At 49.3% G+C, this 15,722-nt stretch overlaps 3 protein-coding genes across 3 annotated transcripts; 2 read left to right on the top strand and 1 right to left on the bottom strand.

Moving 5' to 3' along the window:
• Positions 1-3,872: 3,872 nt before the first annotated feature.
• N7458_004111 (threonine/serine exporter family protein) lies at positions 3,873-6,164 on the top strand (the record flags this gene model as incomplete). Its single annotated transcript, XM_056907493.1, has 1 exon — positions 3,873-6,164. One exon carries the CDS (start codon positions 3,873-3,875, stop codon positions 6,162-6,164), a length of 2,292 nt encoding a protein of 763 aa, XP_056768220.1.
• A 5,222-nt stretch (positions 6,165-11,386) lies between these two features.
• On the top strand, positions 11,387-13,546 carry N7458_004110 (uncharacterized protein; the record flags this gene model as incomplete). The annotated part of the gene is made up of 5 exons (XM_056907492.1): positions 11,387-11,608; positions 11,832-12,086; positions 12,211-12,459; positions 12,488-12,863; positions 12,966-13,546. The coding sequence occupies 5 exons, from the start codon at positions 11,387-11,389 to the stop codon at positions 13,544-13,546; spliced, it is 1,683 nt and encodes a 560-aa protein (XP_056768219.1).
• A 1,235-nt stretch (positions 13,547-14,781) lies between these two features.
• On the bottom strand, positions 14,782-15,493 carry N7458_004109 (uncharacterized protein; the record flags this gene model as incomplete). The annotated part of the gene is made up of 2 exons (XM_056907491.1): positions 14,782-15,080; positions 15,124-15,493. 2 exons carry the CDS (start codon positions 15,491-15,493, stop codon positions 14,782-14,784), a joined length of 669 nt encoding a protein of 222 aa, XP_056768218.1.
• Positions 15,494-15,722: the final 229 nt, after the last annotated feature.

Below are 15,722 nucleotides of genomic sequence, written 5' to 3'. Positions count from 1 at the left end.
AGAGGGGGGGGGAAGAGAAAGAGGAGAGACGAGAAGTGGGAGAGCTAGTGAGCAAGACAAAAAGAGGGGCTCAGTGATTAGTCGAGGCTCTCAGCTGTCTTGCGTGATAGGATTACCCCTGGTTAGCTTGGGACATAGTGTCCTAATCCTGAATCATACCTATCATGCTACAGGACTCGCGTGCACGGAGTATCAATCCAGTTGTGGCGCAGTGCGGAGTCGATGACTGCGCGGGGTGGAGGGTCTTGGCGCGTGGATTGACTCGTCGACTGGCGGTCGTGAGTTCTGGTTAATTCCCGCAGTGGCTAGGCAGCGATCTGTTTGATCTTGGCAGTTCCGCTCGAATCAGCTGGAGCTGGACATCTGGGTTGAACTGGGAATGAAAACATGTAGAATGGGTCGATGATGGTGGGGGGTTATGATCCAACAGGATAGGTACGTAGATCCATGGCGGGGTATGGCCAGGATGGACCTCGGCCCCACTGGCTTGTGTGAGGTCAACACGATGCCATCTCGAACAGAATTTACATTTTAGAAAGGTAAAAATGACTCGACTGAATTGTCGATGGGAAAATCCAGGTGGTACAGCCACAGCCAAGATGTCTGGGCAAGCTCTCCGCTACAAGTAGGTGGCGGGAGATAGTAGGTCGATGGTGATAGGCTGTCAACTCGACCTTGATACTGTAGCTCTCATCCTAAAGTATACCACATGCGGTTAGGATCTGCACTGCAAAACAGAGCTCCAACTTGATCCAGTCGGAGGAACGGGTAGTGCGGTCGCACATACTCTGCATCCTGCCCTGGACTCATCGCTTTTCTCAAGTAACCAGTGAACTCATGCCCTATAGAATCTCAATGTCTATGATCGGTTGTGGGTCCAGACAATCGAGCCCAACATTTCTTGAAAGCTGTTGGTATAGCTTGCTTCTGATAAGGTGGGATCCATCGTAAAAGGGTACCACCACATGAACCATCCCGTATATCACTCTCCGTAGCCCTAAAAAAGTCCGGTGCTCTTGCTGGTCAAGATGAACATCCAAGTCCCCATCATCGCTCTCAACCGAAACCAAGAACTTGAATATTTTCCAAATCCTCGTTTCCAGGCTTCTCCGATCTTAATCCCATTTTCCTCCACGTGGAGCGCATCGCATGCTTCCAGACTCGTCCCTTCCTCTAGTTCGCGGACAGCGAATTGGATAAGCGCTTTTTCTCCCTTGGCTTCACCACCCGGTACTTCCTATAGATCTGGACAGTCCTCGCCAGATGCACGTTGTAAAGGAGCACTCGGTTATTGTGGATGATGATCGCTGCACCGATAATGCCGGCGAACTTGGGTTGTTGAGAGAGGCAGCGGCCGGCGGTAACTTAGAACGCTTTAAGGGATGGGTGGATATTGTATGGATGAGACAACGTTAAATCGGTCATTCTTGAGCGGGTTGTATTTCCGTTTATAATTTGAAACAGGAAGGGCCTTGTTGAAGGTGTTTGGATATTAGTTTTCGCATGGCTGGGTGATTCGGCGCTCGGAAGGCTAGATCCGGCTCTCGTATGCGGGACGTGACACTAGAAGATATATCTGACTTGAGCCTTTAAATTCTGTTCTTTCAAAACCTCGAGGCTGCTTCTCGCTCTCCATCCCTACCTAACAAGGTCTGACTATTTATTCAGGGTATACAGGCGTTCATAATACCTTTGTCGTCCACCATGATATTCACCCGCCAAACACACTGTTGTATCAGGTACAACGATTGTAAGAGTTGATTTTGATGTTATTACAAATTTCAGCAGCATGCGCTTCGCAAGAAGAGATACTACGATCATGCAGCCGAACTTGATGAAAATTCTGGACCCCTTTTGGTTTGTGCATCTCGCTCTTAAACATCATCAACTAACAAAGTACAACCGTCTAAGCGATGACCAGAGGCAGGGTCTTCCACCTAACACAATTAACCTTTGATCGGACAGTTACAAAAGCCAAACAAGACAGGACTGCAACAATATCAGAGCGTAAAAGTATATCGTAGATGCGGATCTGGAATATACTTTTTCCACCACCCTACGCCAGTGACGCCGCGAAATACTTCGACACACAACCATGTCGCTATTCAAAGTTCTCGAATGTGGCCAGATCTAGAACATTTCCTTCAGGGTCTACAACTAAGCCCAGTACGACAATACGATTGAGTACTAACTCTACGGTAAACTGAGAAATTTGCGTTTCGCTCGGCTCTAGACGCAGCCGTTACGCCACCGGAGCTAAAAATAACCGGCGCCGTGGGAAGAAGAAGAATCGAGATGGGATCTAGAATCTTGCGCCGAACAAGCCACTAGCTTGGTATTTTCTTTTTCCGCGTGGCTGCAGGAGGTGGCGGAGAATAATAATAGGGTCTTGGATCTAGAGTGTGATCTTTTGTGAAGCGAGAAGGAGGTCTACATAATTAATTATTCACATAAAATAGCGGTATGTACTCCTGCTCTGTCCTGTTTTGCGATCGACGGGGACCAAAGGGAGTACCTGGCGACAATCACAGTCTCAATCCCCTAAGATCGTCCAAATCCAGTCTGGCCGGGTAATCCAAGTCCGCTTAGTAGTGGTGGGCCTGGACTCTTCACAAGTCCATTAAGGATAGTTATGACTCAAGCACATTTCGTGCCGAAATTTCTCTGGACGATGTGGGTCGTGGGAAACGAAGCGGCCCACTTGGGAGGAAAACGCAAAACGGAAAGCATTCAGACTATCCCGAGGATGATTATGACGTACCTGTTATTATCAGGCTGGAGGATGGAGTCAAAGTATTTATGTTATAGAGTACTTCAAATTATAGGCGGGACTTGTTGACTAGTTTTGGTAAGATCATACAAGGACGACGGGATAGGCGTCCGTATGGATTGGGAGAACCCGCCTTAGAGGGTGTTTTTATACTTTATGCTTCAAATTCAAAATAGATGACACATGGCGTAGTAGAGCGAACACCTTTATCGCCGTGTGTACTGTATGTCCCCCGTACTTCCTTCATACTGTGCTGTACAGTACCTCCCTCCGGTTCATCCGGGGAACTTGGCACACTGCAGGACTAGCGCCGCTTAGTGGCTGTTGGCGTCGGCGAAGCTTGTTTCACCAATGCTTATGACGAGCAGAGATCCGTTTTTATGATGGATGACTTGGGGATGTGTTCATTGTCTCCCCCCGGTTTTCTGTACTGTACCTTGTACCTGGATGTTTGTGGTCCATGGTTCAGCTTTTCCAGGAACGAACCCGACCATCTATACCGTACCGTATTTAGTTACGGTACTAACTTAAGTTGGTTGACTAACTTAGTTATTAAATGTACGTGACTTCGTTCCAGGCCCAGCCCGCTTGGCAACGGGCCCATATCCGAGTCCCGACATTTAATGCCATTTGCCATCTGCCACGGGTAGAAGTGGAGAACCACGAAGAAAACGGAGTTTTCTTTAATTTTCTGCTCATCTTCTGACGCGGCACCCCCTCAGTCCAGTCCAGTCTCGCCATGACTTCAACCCACATTAGCGGCGTGGGTCAATGGAGTCAATCCACGCCAGTCCCCGCTTCATTTGGTCCTTGTGAAGCGCCCCCCCTCTTCTCCATCGGCTATTTCTTTTTGTGGCCTGTCTTACTTCTTTTCTTTCTCTCTTTTCCCCCAGAAACTATGAAGTGTCGCTGTTTGTGGGGTCCTGCTCGTCCGTCCTCAGAGTCAGCATCCATTCTCTGACAACCCTCACCTCTCGGAGCAAACGACTACACAACTCCAACTGCAAATCTCCACCACCAACACAGTCCGTTACATTCCACTTCCGAAATATCCAGTCGGTTCCGGCCAGCCCCTGAACCTGCCGCGCGATTCCACGTCTGAATGTCCTACTTTGATGAAAAGAACACGGAAACTCCTCGTCTGCCCTCCGTGGAAAGCTCGAGGGCCGACGAGGACCATGACACCCACCGCGGAGAAGGACAGACGAAGAACTCCCAAACTGCGGTAGAACCGCACGACACAGCGAGTGACAAACCCAGTACCACCACCATCCCCCAACGATGGAAGACGGTTAGTCAGCGCATCCGGGAGCGCGCAGGCACCATAGCCGAGGCACTGGGCCGGCCGCATGAGCGCGAAGAGGATGGATTGGACGCGAGTTTCTCCCCAGAGTACTACGGCGCAACGGACGATATCAAAAGTTATGAGGCGCGCACGGCCGCAGATGAGGAGGAGAGACTCCCGGGGACCGATCATAACTCCCAGGCGCAGCAATTGCTGAGCCAGTTGGGTCTTCGTCAGCATCAGAGACATCCGAGTGGCCCTCGTCGTGATCCGGAGCCGCGCTCTGGCGCGTCGACTCCCGGTGCGATGACTCCTGGTGACAGTGGCGCATCGACACCTCTCAATGGAAGCCTACTCTCGCATCTGCTGCGGGTGTATGCCAACAATATGGAGTCTGCGAGCAGGATGAGCGTTGCCACGACCGCGGCAGCTTCAGACCCTGAAACCGAGACGCTGCCTGCAAAAACCCCGGGTACGTGGACGCCTGGCAACGCTACGCCTATGAGCATGGGTATGGGAACTGTGACGGGAAGTGCAACACCTAGATCGGGAACTCCTACCGGCAAGAAAGAGAAGGTCAAGTGGTACAAGAATGGCAACAACAGCAAGGAAAACGTGAGCGCAAGGACTTCAAAGCACCACTACACCTCTTCCCTGATCCAAGCCTCGATGGATATGGGCCGGGTGGGTGTCCCCGGTGCTCAGGGTCCTGCACCTATGACTGCCAAAGAACGGAAAAAGCAGAGGCGTAAGAGTGCCAAGAACATCAAGTTGACCGTGCATATCGCTGCACTGCTCGCACGCCAGCAGTATATCATGCAGTTGTGCCGTGCGCTGATGAAATACGGCGCTCCAACCCACCGTCTCGAGGAATACATGATGATGACCTCAAACGTTCTCGAGGTCAAGGCGCAGTTCCTATACATCCCGGGCTGCATGTTCATGTCATTCGATGACCCGTTGACTCGCACGGCCGAGGTGAAGATTATCCGCGTGGTGCAGGGCCTCGATCTCTCCCGACTGGCCGAAACCCACAACGTGTACAAAAACGTGGTGCACGATGTCATCAGCGTGGACGACGCTACCAACCATCTCGACACGATCATGCAGCGCAAGCCACGATACAACCGCTGGATACTCATCCTCCTCACGGGTCTAGCCAGCGTCGCCGTAGGACCATACTCCTTCTCCGCACGGCCCATCGACCTCCCCATCATCTTTGTACTAGGCTGTCTAGTCGGGTACATGCAACACGTCCTAGCCCCGTCCTCAGCAACATACTCCAACGTCCTCGAAGTCTCCGCCGCCATTCTCACCTCTTTCCTCTCCCGCGCCTTCGGCAGCATCACCCACAACGGCGAACGCGTCTTCTGCTTCGCCGCCATGGCCGAATCCTCCATCGCCATGATCCTCCCCGGCTTCGCCGTCCTCTCATCCTCTCTCGAACTCCAAAGTCACCAAATGAACGCCGGCTCCATCCGAATGGTCTTCACCCTCATCTACTCCCTCTTCCTCGGCTACGGCGTCACAGTCGGCACAACCATCTACGGCCTAATGGACAACAACGCCACCACGGAATCAACCTGCCCCAACGCAACCGCCACCTGGGGAAACGAATACATCCAACACTTCCCCTTCGTCGCCCTATTCTGCCTCTTCGCCGCCCTCATCAACCAAGCCAAACCCAAACAGCTCCCCGTCACCGTTATCATGGGCGTATGCGGGTACGTTGCCAACTACTTCTCCACGAAAAGGCTCGGCGCAAACCAAGTCGCCAACACAGTCGGCGCCTTCACGATCGGCCTCCTGGCGAACTTGTACTCGCGCATTTGGCACGGCCACGCCGCCGCCGCGATTATCCCGGGTATTTTCACGCTCGTCCCGTCTGGCTTGGCCAGCAGTGGGTCTATTTTGAGTGGGTTGCAGTATGCCGAGGCCGTTAAGAATGGGGATATTAGTAGTACGACGAGTGGGAGTAGTAGTAGCAGTTTGTTGGGGTTGGGATATGGGATGATTCAGACGGCGATTGGAATTTCAGTGGGATTGTTTGTGAGTGCGTTGATTGTTTATCCGCATGGGAAGAAGAGGAGTGGGATTTTCAGTTTGTGAGAGGTTGGAGAGGGTGGAGAGGTGCTGGGGTTTGTATATATTGCATTTTGCATTTTGCATTTGCGTGCCTTTTCTTTTCACTTTTTTGTCTTGCACTGTGTTGATTGGATCTGGATTGGATCTAGTCTTGGAATTAGCGGTTCTTGCATCTATTCTTTTCTGGGAAGGTGGCAGCTATGCCATGCCATGCCTTCGTCGCACCAATGATATCCTTGCATTTCCCACAATTGTATTATGAACTTCATGTTCCCTATTAACATGCATCTTGCAAGTATCGCCTCAAATAAGCGGGCTTTTCTCGGACGACAGTAACACCGAGGCTGACCCTCAAGCCATTGACCTGCTTGAATCGATACTCAAAAGAGAATTCCATCATGGCCCACGAATTACACCGCCAATTCCGTGTGGCCCTGGAATTACGCCAGCTCCGCTTTGCAGATACCAGCCCGGCCGAGTTCATGGCTCGAGATCATTCTTTGTCGTTTATGGCCTTCTCTTCTTCGATATCCCCAACAATGCTAAAAGAGATGGTGACCGTTGCGGCCACCATCGAGCGGCTAGCATCTCTGTTTCTATGCAGGCGTAGATGCAGATGGAGGGTCCGGAGCGCTAGGAGAAAGTGGCGGAGGAACTTTGGTTGGAGAGTGAATATCAAATATCTTATATTTAACCTTCTCCACAAGGTATATACGGGAGTCAGATTCGAGTGTCTAACAAGCCATAAAATATCAGGAACTGGAATGGAAGAAAGATCATATGAAACCATAACTGGTGGTTGCCCTCCCTGTCCAATTCTGAGGTCGATACTGTGGGTTTCTCTCCTACTTGCTGCTTGTTATTGATCAGAAGCCAAGTATGGGAAGTGAAGATCTGTGTTTGGATCAGGTATTCAGATTTGCCACGGGGGTGCGAGTGGACTTGGCCAACACGGCATAATTAAGATAGAGCCCGTCGGACCAGTTGCTTATCAGACAAATTCGCCTACTAACGTCCTTGGGACTAAGATTGCATTTGCAATACCCATGCTGGTAGTGAGACTCATGCCATTGATGTAGAATTTATCTGGTGGCTATAAGACAGGGAAATCAGATCAGATATTCTCTACACGTTAGGCTTCCTCGTGTCCCGGGGTTCAAATTAGGGCTACTCTCATAACAAAGACGGTCTGATGCGTCCGAAACAAGCACAGAAGGCTTATCAGGCCCAGAGATTCCACTTGGAATAATGACTGAGAGGTCATAGTGAGTAAGACAGCCACGAAAAGAGAGGTAAATAGAAAATCACCAAGAAGTTAGATAATAAAGGCAAATAAGCCCACAGAAGATGGCTAATTACCTAGAAATTAGTGAAAAGTGAAGGTAAATAAAACCGAGCGAACTTCCTCTGGCAGTAAGATAGATAAAAGGCTGCCCAAAATCGATTTAGATTTGTTGTCCTGTTAATCCCATTACTCATTCAAGTGAGACTGTGCCGTAAAAGGGAGCCGTGTAGCCATGTCAGGACTGATGGTGCGGGGATCTACTCTCTCTTGGCCCTTCTCCACTCTTATATATCCTTGTTTAATCTCGCCCTTTATCTCCGGGCCCCTTATGGAAACCTTCAAGGAAGGCTATGACCTTTCGAACCACGAAGCAGTGGTAGCTTTACGAGGCGTAAATGTCTCCGAGCTAGGGTCTATCTTATGGCTTTAACGTACACAATTGATCACAGTGCGTGGCTTTTCTCTCTGGTCTTTTCATTAAATGAGAACGGCATAGAGAAGCAAACAGACTGTAGGTCAGAGATATGTGGAAAGCTTCGCTCTATCAGGATCCAGAGTATCTAGATCCTGCAGGTATGGGTTATATGACCCGTGTAGCAAACAATCACAGCCTAGCTCTTACGGAGGTAGAGACTTTGAACTTGTGAAATTCTTGAATTATGAATAATTGAAGGATGGTATATCTATATCACGAGATCTGGAATCGTGGTAATAAATTTGTGATAATCAAACTTAAAACCGTCTGATGACTATTTGAATTAAATCGTGGCCTGCAGATTGCGGCTACTCAAATCGTAGCTCTCACAATCACCTTCAAACGATCTTCTTTATAACCGTGGCGGCCACTTCATAATCTTGTTCAACACCATGACCTTCCCAATCGTCGCCATCAAAATCGTGCCTTTGCAATCATCGTCAAAATCGTCGCCTTCAAAATCGTGGGCCTAATATCCGCCTTCACAACGACAGCGGCCACTTTGCAACCACCATCAAACACATGGCCGTCAACATCATGCCATCTACAGTCACGGACGTCAATATCTTGGGCCATGAACGTCCAACCCGTGGAGTTGCCTGCCACGAAGTTCTGAAGGCATCGGAGTTGTAAAGTTCGTTGTCGAAAATTGTTATGACACGCTTCCTAGCAGACCTAAGGAATGGCTCAGTAGAGAGACACTGAAGCCGGTCACGATTACAACCTGCCTGGCCTTATAGCGTCTTTCTAAGGACCAGGCAGGTTGTAACCGTGATCGATGTTAGTGGGTCTACAGAGCCATTCCTTAGGTCTGTCAGCAAACAGTTTTTTGAATCCAATGGCGTCGAAGCCGTGCAATGTCAAGGTTTCGAGAACCTAAAATCGTGAGTACATCCTCAAGAAGAGGTATTATACGACTGTTGACAAGCTCGAGGGAGCGTGTACAAAAGTCACGGATACTGATCGATCATAGCGTTCGTGGCCGCGTCTTATTACCCCCTGTGAATGACTATATCTACCTCTGAATCGTGACATCGAAAGCGTGAGAGAACGGAGCCTAAATCGCACAAGATAGTGAGGTTAAATTTCGCGAGCAGGCCTCATAGTTGAAAATGATTATGGTATTTACTCATTGATCATCATTACCGTACATGGTAATGATACGTCTCCGGTCTTTCTTATTGAAGGAAGATAAAATTTTACGAAAAGACCGGGGCCTATGATGGCTTTCTTATTATGGAGCTATTGTCTGCCTCTTAAAACCGAATGCTCCTCTAGATTGAGGCCACTCGCGATCGTGGTGGTCCATACCGATATTTTACGTCTAATGATAGACTTTCAAGATTCAATGAAGAGTCTAATGTCAACGATGCTAAATCCAACATGATCTGCATCTGTACATAGTGGAAATTCTCGTTAACGATCGCGTGGCACGACCGAAGAAGCTATCTGTCTATGCCTCAATAATGGCCTGGGCTAAATTTTCTCAGGTCGCAACCTAATTCCTTAGCTTGTCCCTCTTGCCTCAACTAACTGCATCTTAGCACCTCTCTGATACCCCCGAGAATGAGAATCAGCTCCATTCTCAGACCATTACTCCGGCGAGGCAACCCAGCAGAATCCACTCTCGCGTGGCCATCCCCCTTCGCCTACTCCCATCCTCATCCCCATTCCCTCCTTTTCCCCAGCTCATCGGGCTCCCATGACGCTAACTCGACAACAGTCACCTAACCGAACATCGGCCCATAGGGCTCCATACATACTATGATGGGGTCATTGGTGATACCTTACCCCAGCCGCGGGTCCCCGCCCGTATTTCCGTACAATTCCACCAACCACGGCGGTACAACCCTGATCCAGAACACAATCGTTATGTCTCGGTCGGGCAGTCTTTCACTTTTCGGGCAATCTGGGTCCCCACCGGCGGAGACTGGTTGTTTGGGTTCGGAGAACCGAGCTTGATTAAGCCAAAATCGGCTCAGATGCTCCCCGCTAGCAGCGGCGACTCCGTGAATTTGATTCGCTGAGGGCATCGGGAATGGCTAACTTTTCTTCCGGTTTTAGGAAGGAAAGGGGTGCCGCTGCCCGTATGACCCCTACCAGGACCCGGTTCTCGGTTCGGGTTTCTCGAAGATGTATTATTAGTGATCGTGAGTAGAGCCTGTGAAGGCAATTTCTGGTCTTTTTTGAACAGTAGTTAATCAATTAAGTGATGATTATAGTGATTACATGATGGTTAAAACACTGATAGCGTCTGGATACAACCCTTCTAGTTACCCACGTTTCCCGTTCTTCGCCATCCAAGTCTCTCCAGTTTCCGGGGGACTCCCCGCCTCCCCGTTCTTCCGCCCCAAACATGGAGATTCTCCAAGTGGAGGAGGGTCACCAAGCCAGTCCGACCCATATTAACCACTAATCCACACCGGTGACCCTCCTCAGTCAAGACTCAACAGCCCTTGACAAGATGAAGTTTACAAGGGTTTTCAATGCCCCAACCTCTCAGACTGGGTTGTATATACTCGCTCTTCCTCTCAGCCTGTCAATCCTACAGTATTCCGATTCCCTCTCCGAGTCTGCAGACCCTTTTTTCTTCTTACGGCTAAACCCGAACGCCACCATTCCTATCCGTCCATTCTTGGCCTGCCTTAGGATCGTTCTGGATTCGCCAATGCCTTGGGGGCGTTAAGGGGCGTTCTGAGACTAAATCCAATGCGGACACACTAAGCCTCAACAGCCTTAGTCGATGTGCTTGAGGAGTAGCTTGGCCCGCTTAGCCTGGTCTCCAGACCAATAGGGTAGTTTATGGCTGGCCGCCCGTTCTCGGTATTAACCAGCGTTTGGGATGTTGGTGAGACGTTTAGTCAAACCACGGATTTTATTCAGTTCTTTCCTACGTTTCTTAAATTTCTTGTGATGCCGTTGGTCCTTTTCATGAACAATTGCCCCGTAACTCGTTCTGAATATGGAACTATCTCTTTTTTACTTTCGGTCTCGGGTAATTTGGGGTCTTTTATAACCATGAGGCGGATGCAGCGTCGTATTCCTGCTTGCCATCCGTTGGAACTGTGTGAATAGGCTCTCCCGAAGATGTACAGAACAACTTCTTATTCATTCGGTGAACCATTTCACAGAGTGTTTCTGGGGCTCTGCTGATTCCGTTAAGTGTTTTATTTCACTCTAATTATCCCCTTAATCCACGTATCACATGCATCCCCGCGATAGTACCAGGTTTCTCGACCCTATTCCCCAAATTTACTCCGTAATCTCCCCAGATCCGCATGCGTGGATCTTGTCTAGCTCCCACCAGCAATCGAACTATTCCGTAAAGCAATTGGAAGACAAAATACATATAAGAGACATTACCCACCTGTGTTCCATCCGGATTTCCCCTCTCTGTTCTTCCTTCTCCCTTCCTCTCTTCCCCTTCACCATTGACTCCCCCCAACGTGTCAGTGAAGAGAAAAGGGAAAACATTCCACATTCACCATGTCCGTTTCAGGCGATAACCGGTCAACACCGGTAGACTCGTCTTCCGACCACGAGGTTGAGAAGGTTGAGATTCAGCAGACGGAAAAGGTTCTCGACGATGCGGACCTTTTGAATGATGCCTTTGCGGGTGAAAATAAGGAGCATGAGATGGGCGTTTGGGAAGCGGCTAAGAAACATCCTTGGGCTTGTTTGTGGGCGTTTACCATGTGCTTTACTATCGTGAGTCGTACTCTTGTTCTTTCTATTTTTCATTGCTGTCCAGCCTCTTCCTTCTACATCCCCTTCGATCCATAACCCCAGATTTACTCCCCAAATTTACCCAAACTATGTCTTGCGCCCAATCTCAGGGTGAGACATGGAGAGATACCCTCCCCCTTCATCTGGTCCCTTCTATCTTAATTTCCACTTACAATGTGCGTCACAACTAACAAAATCCCCGCAGGTCATGGAATCCTTCGACATGTTCCTCAATGGCAACTTCGTCGCCCTGGGCGCTTTCCAACGGCGATACGGTGTCCCCCATGGCGATGGATACGTCATCCCAACTCGCTGGCAAAGTGCCCTCTTCCAATCCGGTCAATGTGGTGCTTTCGTCGGTGTCTTCGCTGCTGGCCCCGTTACCAATAGACTCGGATATCGCTGGACTACTATTCTGGCTCTTGTTCTAATGAATGCGACGATCTTTATTTCCTTCTTTGTGAGTACTTTACCTTACCCAGGTTCCGAGTTGAATTCGGCAGAGTTGATCGATTATCATTGGATTTCCATTTGATGGCGTATTTTGGATCATGTGGCTAACTATTTGCTTATGTCCCGTCTAGGCTGACTCACTCACTCTTCTGGTCGTTGGTCAAGCACTGGAAGGTGTTCCATGGGGCTTCTTCATTGCCAATGCCCCTGCTTATGCCAGTGAGATTGTGCCTCTCTCCCTGAGAGGTGCCTGCACGGCCACGCTGCAGATGTCGTGGTCCATCGGTTCGATCATCGTTGCAGCTGCTACTTATAGCTACAACAAGCGCGATGATGAATGGGCCTGGCGCGTGCCCCTTGCTTTGCAGTGGATCTTCCCCGTAAGTACACCTGTCTACCAATTGACAGTCTATTCTTTCCGGCTTCGATCATGTATGGTATCTTGAGAAGATGCTAACCCTCTTCGCCACCCCAGACCCCCCCCTCATGATCCTTCTCTTCTTCGCCCCCGAGTCTCCCTGGTGGCTCATCCGCCGCGGCCGCAAGGAGGAAGCTCTCCGCAGTATTGAGCGTCTTGGCGATGGTAGCTCCGAGACCGCACAACAGTCTTTGGCCATGATGGAGCGCACGGTCGAGATCGAGGCCCAGATGGGGGGTTCCCCAACTCTCCTGGATCTGATCAAGGGCACTGATCTACGACGCACGATAATCACGTGTCTTATGTATGCGTCGCAGAACTTTGCGGGAAATTTGATCGCTAACCAAGCGACATTCTTTTTCGAGCGTGAGTTTTCCTTGATATTTTATACTTTCTGGAGTATCTTTTGATATACAATATCAAAGATATAAAATACTTATCCATGATGAACACTGATGTCCCCTGCAGAAGCCGGAATCTCCCCCGATAAATCTTTCCAACTTAACCTTATCAACTCATGCCTCCAATTCGTCGCAAACGCCCTCTCCTGGTTCTTGACCCCCTACTTCGGCCGCCGCACAATCTACCTCTGGGGCACAGCCACGAACGTCACGTTCCTCTTCCTCCTCGGCATAATCGCATCTATTCCCCAAAGCAACGCCACAAACTACGCCCAAGCCATTCTAGGAATAATCATCTCCTTCGTCTTCGCCGGTACTCTCGGTCCTATCTCGTACACTATCATTTCCGAGACTAGTTCTGTGCGACTGCGTGCGCTTAGCACCGGTGTCGGCCGTGCGGCGTACTACGTTGCTGAGATCCCGATGATTTATCTCGCTTCACAGATGTTGAATGGTACTGGTTGGAATTTGGCGGGCAAGTGTGGTTATGTTTGGGGTGGGACAGCTGTTGTGTGTTGGATTATGGCTTACTTCTTCTTGCCGGAGTTGAAGGATCGGTCGTATCGGGAGGCAGATATCTTGTTTAACCGCAAGGTTCCGGCCAGGAAGTTTAAGAGTACTGTTATTGATGTTCGGGAGAATGAGTAGACTGTGGGGTATGGTTGTTCGCGGTGTGAAGAACGGAGGTTATTACACATATTTCCATGTGTAGGCCTTTTCTCATCACAGAGTTGCTTGGTGGCCGTGAGATACCCGGATTTTGAAGGTTTTGATGAGCATTATTTATACAGTAGATGATATAATACATTACGACCTTGGAATAGCCCGTATTCTTCATCTTAGAAGAGCTCTAACAGAAAAGCAAAAATCCTAGGCTTTCTATCCGATTAGCTCCGATGTAATATCACCTTTTGGTAGTATAGACCTCTATCAAGACGATTCTCTCCGTAACCTTCTAATTATCTCTATCTTAAAGAGCAATAGTAGCACACGACCGGGGAGAAGTGGTATTATCGTTTGGAGTGATCCTTGGGATCCGGCGGGGTAAGAGATTACTGAGCCTATTACTTGTTCTTAGGGCTACATTATTACGGATTTTTATGCTTTGGGCTATTCTACAAGTCGGTGGTGGGCGAAGCGGAATGAGAGACCGCCATTCAGTCTGGGTTGATATGGAAGTTGGTTGGCACAGAAAAGAACGTCTGAATCGAAAAGGACTATTTATGAGCTAACCTCATCTTCCTGTCTTGATAGCCCATAATGATAGATTCTCGTAGAATATTTAGCTGAAGATTATGCCAAGGCAGCTGTTTTTTGGGCCATAAATGCACATTCCTTGCACCCAGCGATGGGTACTTTGGCTGCAGACCAGAGTAGCAGACCAGCGGTCGACCTGAGATTGCTAAATTTCCTACCTCAGTGCTCAAATGTGATGACTCTGCAGGAACTTGATCGTATCCACAACGGACTTCTCCAGTGACAGATATTCTACCCGAAGAATTTCCTTCGAGCGGCTGTTGTCGAAGCCATAAAGAGGGCTGGGTTTGTCCGATGTCAACTCACTTGGGAGTTTGTCGGTGTACAGCTAAATTCGAAATTGCCTTCTATGCTTTACACAGAAAAATTGTTTCTAGAACCCTAAATCGAAACATGCTATGCTGAATACGGTTAGTGGAAATGCAGGGGTCATTTCGCCAAACTTACAAAGTAAAGGTTCTTACGAAACATTATTACACGAGCTGTAAGTTACACGTTCGGAAAACAAAGGGTTCGCAATGCACAGTTGCTGATTGGAACTGAATAGTCGTGAACCTCAAATCAAATACTACCAAATATGATAAAGCCTCCCTAATGCGAGATGGGGAAAAAAAGAGGCATATAGATCATGTCTTGATGGCCAGATCCTCCGTTTCCCAGGCTAGCAGAGTGTCAGAATTAGAGACGGTGTCGGGATGAGCAGGACCTAAAATTCGTTGCCGCTTGGTCACGCAGGTTCTTAGCAAATCGATCGCTTCAGAACGACGGCCAGTAGACTCGGTGAAGACAAGGTTCGCCATGCTCGTCAGCGTGTCACGATGGTCCGCGCCGAGCTTCGTCTTGCGAGTCTCCATGACCTGCATCGAGCTGCTCGGCCTCCTCCGACCGGCCCTGGTTCTAATACGTCGACGCAAGATTGGACATACTCGTTAGCATAGAAGGATGGTCGGCCCCGAGTTTCGTCTTACGAGTCTCCATGACCTGCACCTCGAGCTTCTCGGCCTTCTTCCACCGACCTTGGTCACTATACGTCCTCGCTAGGTTGCCCCTGCTCGTTAGCGTGGAGGGATGGTCCGCGCCGAGCTTCGTCTTGCGAGTCTCCATGACCTGCACCTTGAGCTTCTCGGCCTTCTCCCACCGGCCCTGATCACTATACGTCGACGCTAGATTGGCCATGCTCGTAAGCGTAGAGAGATGGTCCGCGCCGAGCTTCTTCTTGCGAGTCTCCAAAACCTGCACTTCGAGATACTCGGCCTCTTCCCACCGATCCTCCAATCGGAATGCTACTGCTAACATTGCAGTGCTATTAAGCGTCTCCTCGTTCTCGGCACCGAACATCTTTAATCTATACTTTCTCGACCTAAATGCCATTTCCCTCGATTCTGTCATGTACCCGCTTTCTTGCGCATACCACGCGCCTCTATAAAGTAGCGCACAGTCGGTTGGTTGTTTGATTTCATTTACCCTGACCCCTCGCTAAAAGTTGGATTTTAAATCACAGCCTACTAGACTGGGTACGGTTTTGTATTTTGGTCTAGTTGGGTAAATCAACTGGTTATGAGCCCGA

This window comes from Penicillium daleae (genome assembly GCF_028827525.1).
Source record: "Penicillium daleae strain IBT 16125 chromosome Unknown utg000004l_segment0_segment0, whole genome shotgun sequence".
Lineage (NCBI taxonomy): Eukaryota > Fungi > Ascomycota > Eurotiomycetes > Eurotiales > Aspergillaceae > Penicillium > Penicillium daleae.
The sequence above is the reverse complement of the archived record's forward strand: the minus strand, read 5'-3'. Positions and strand labels throughout refer to the sequence as shown.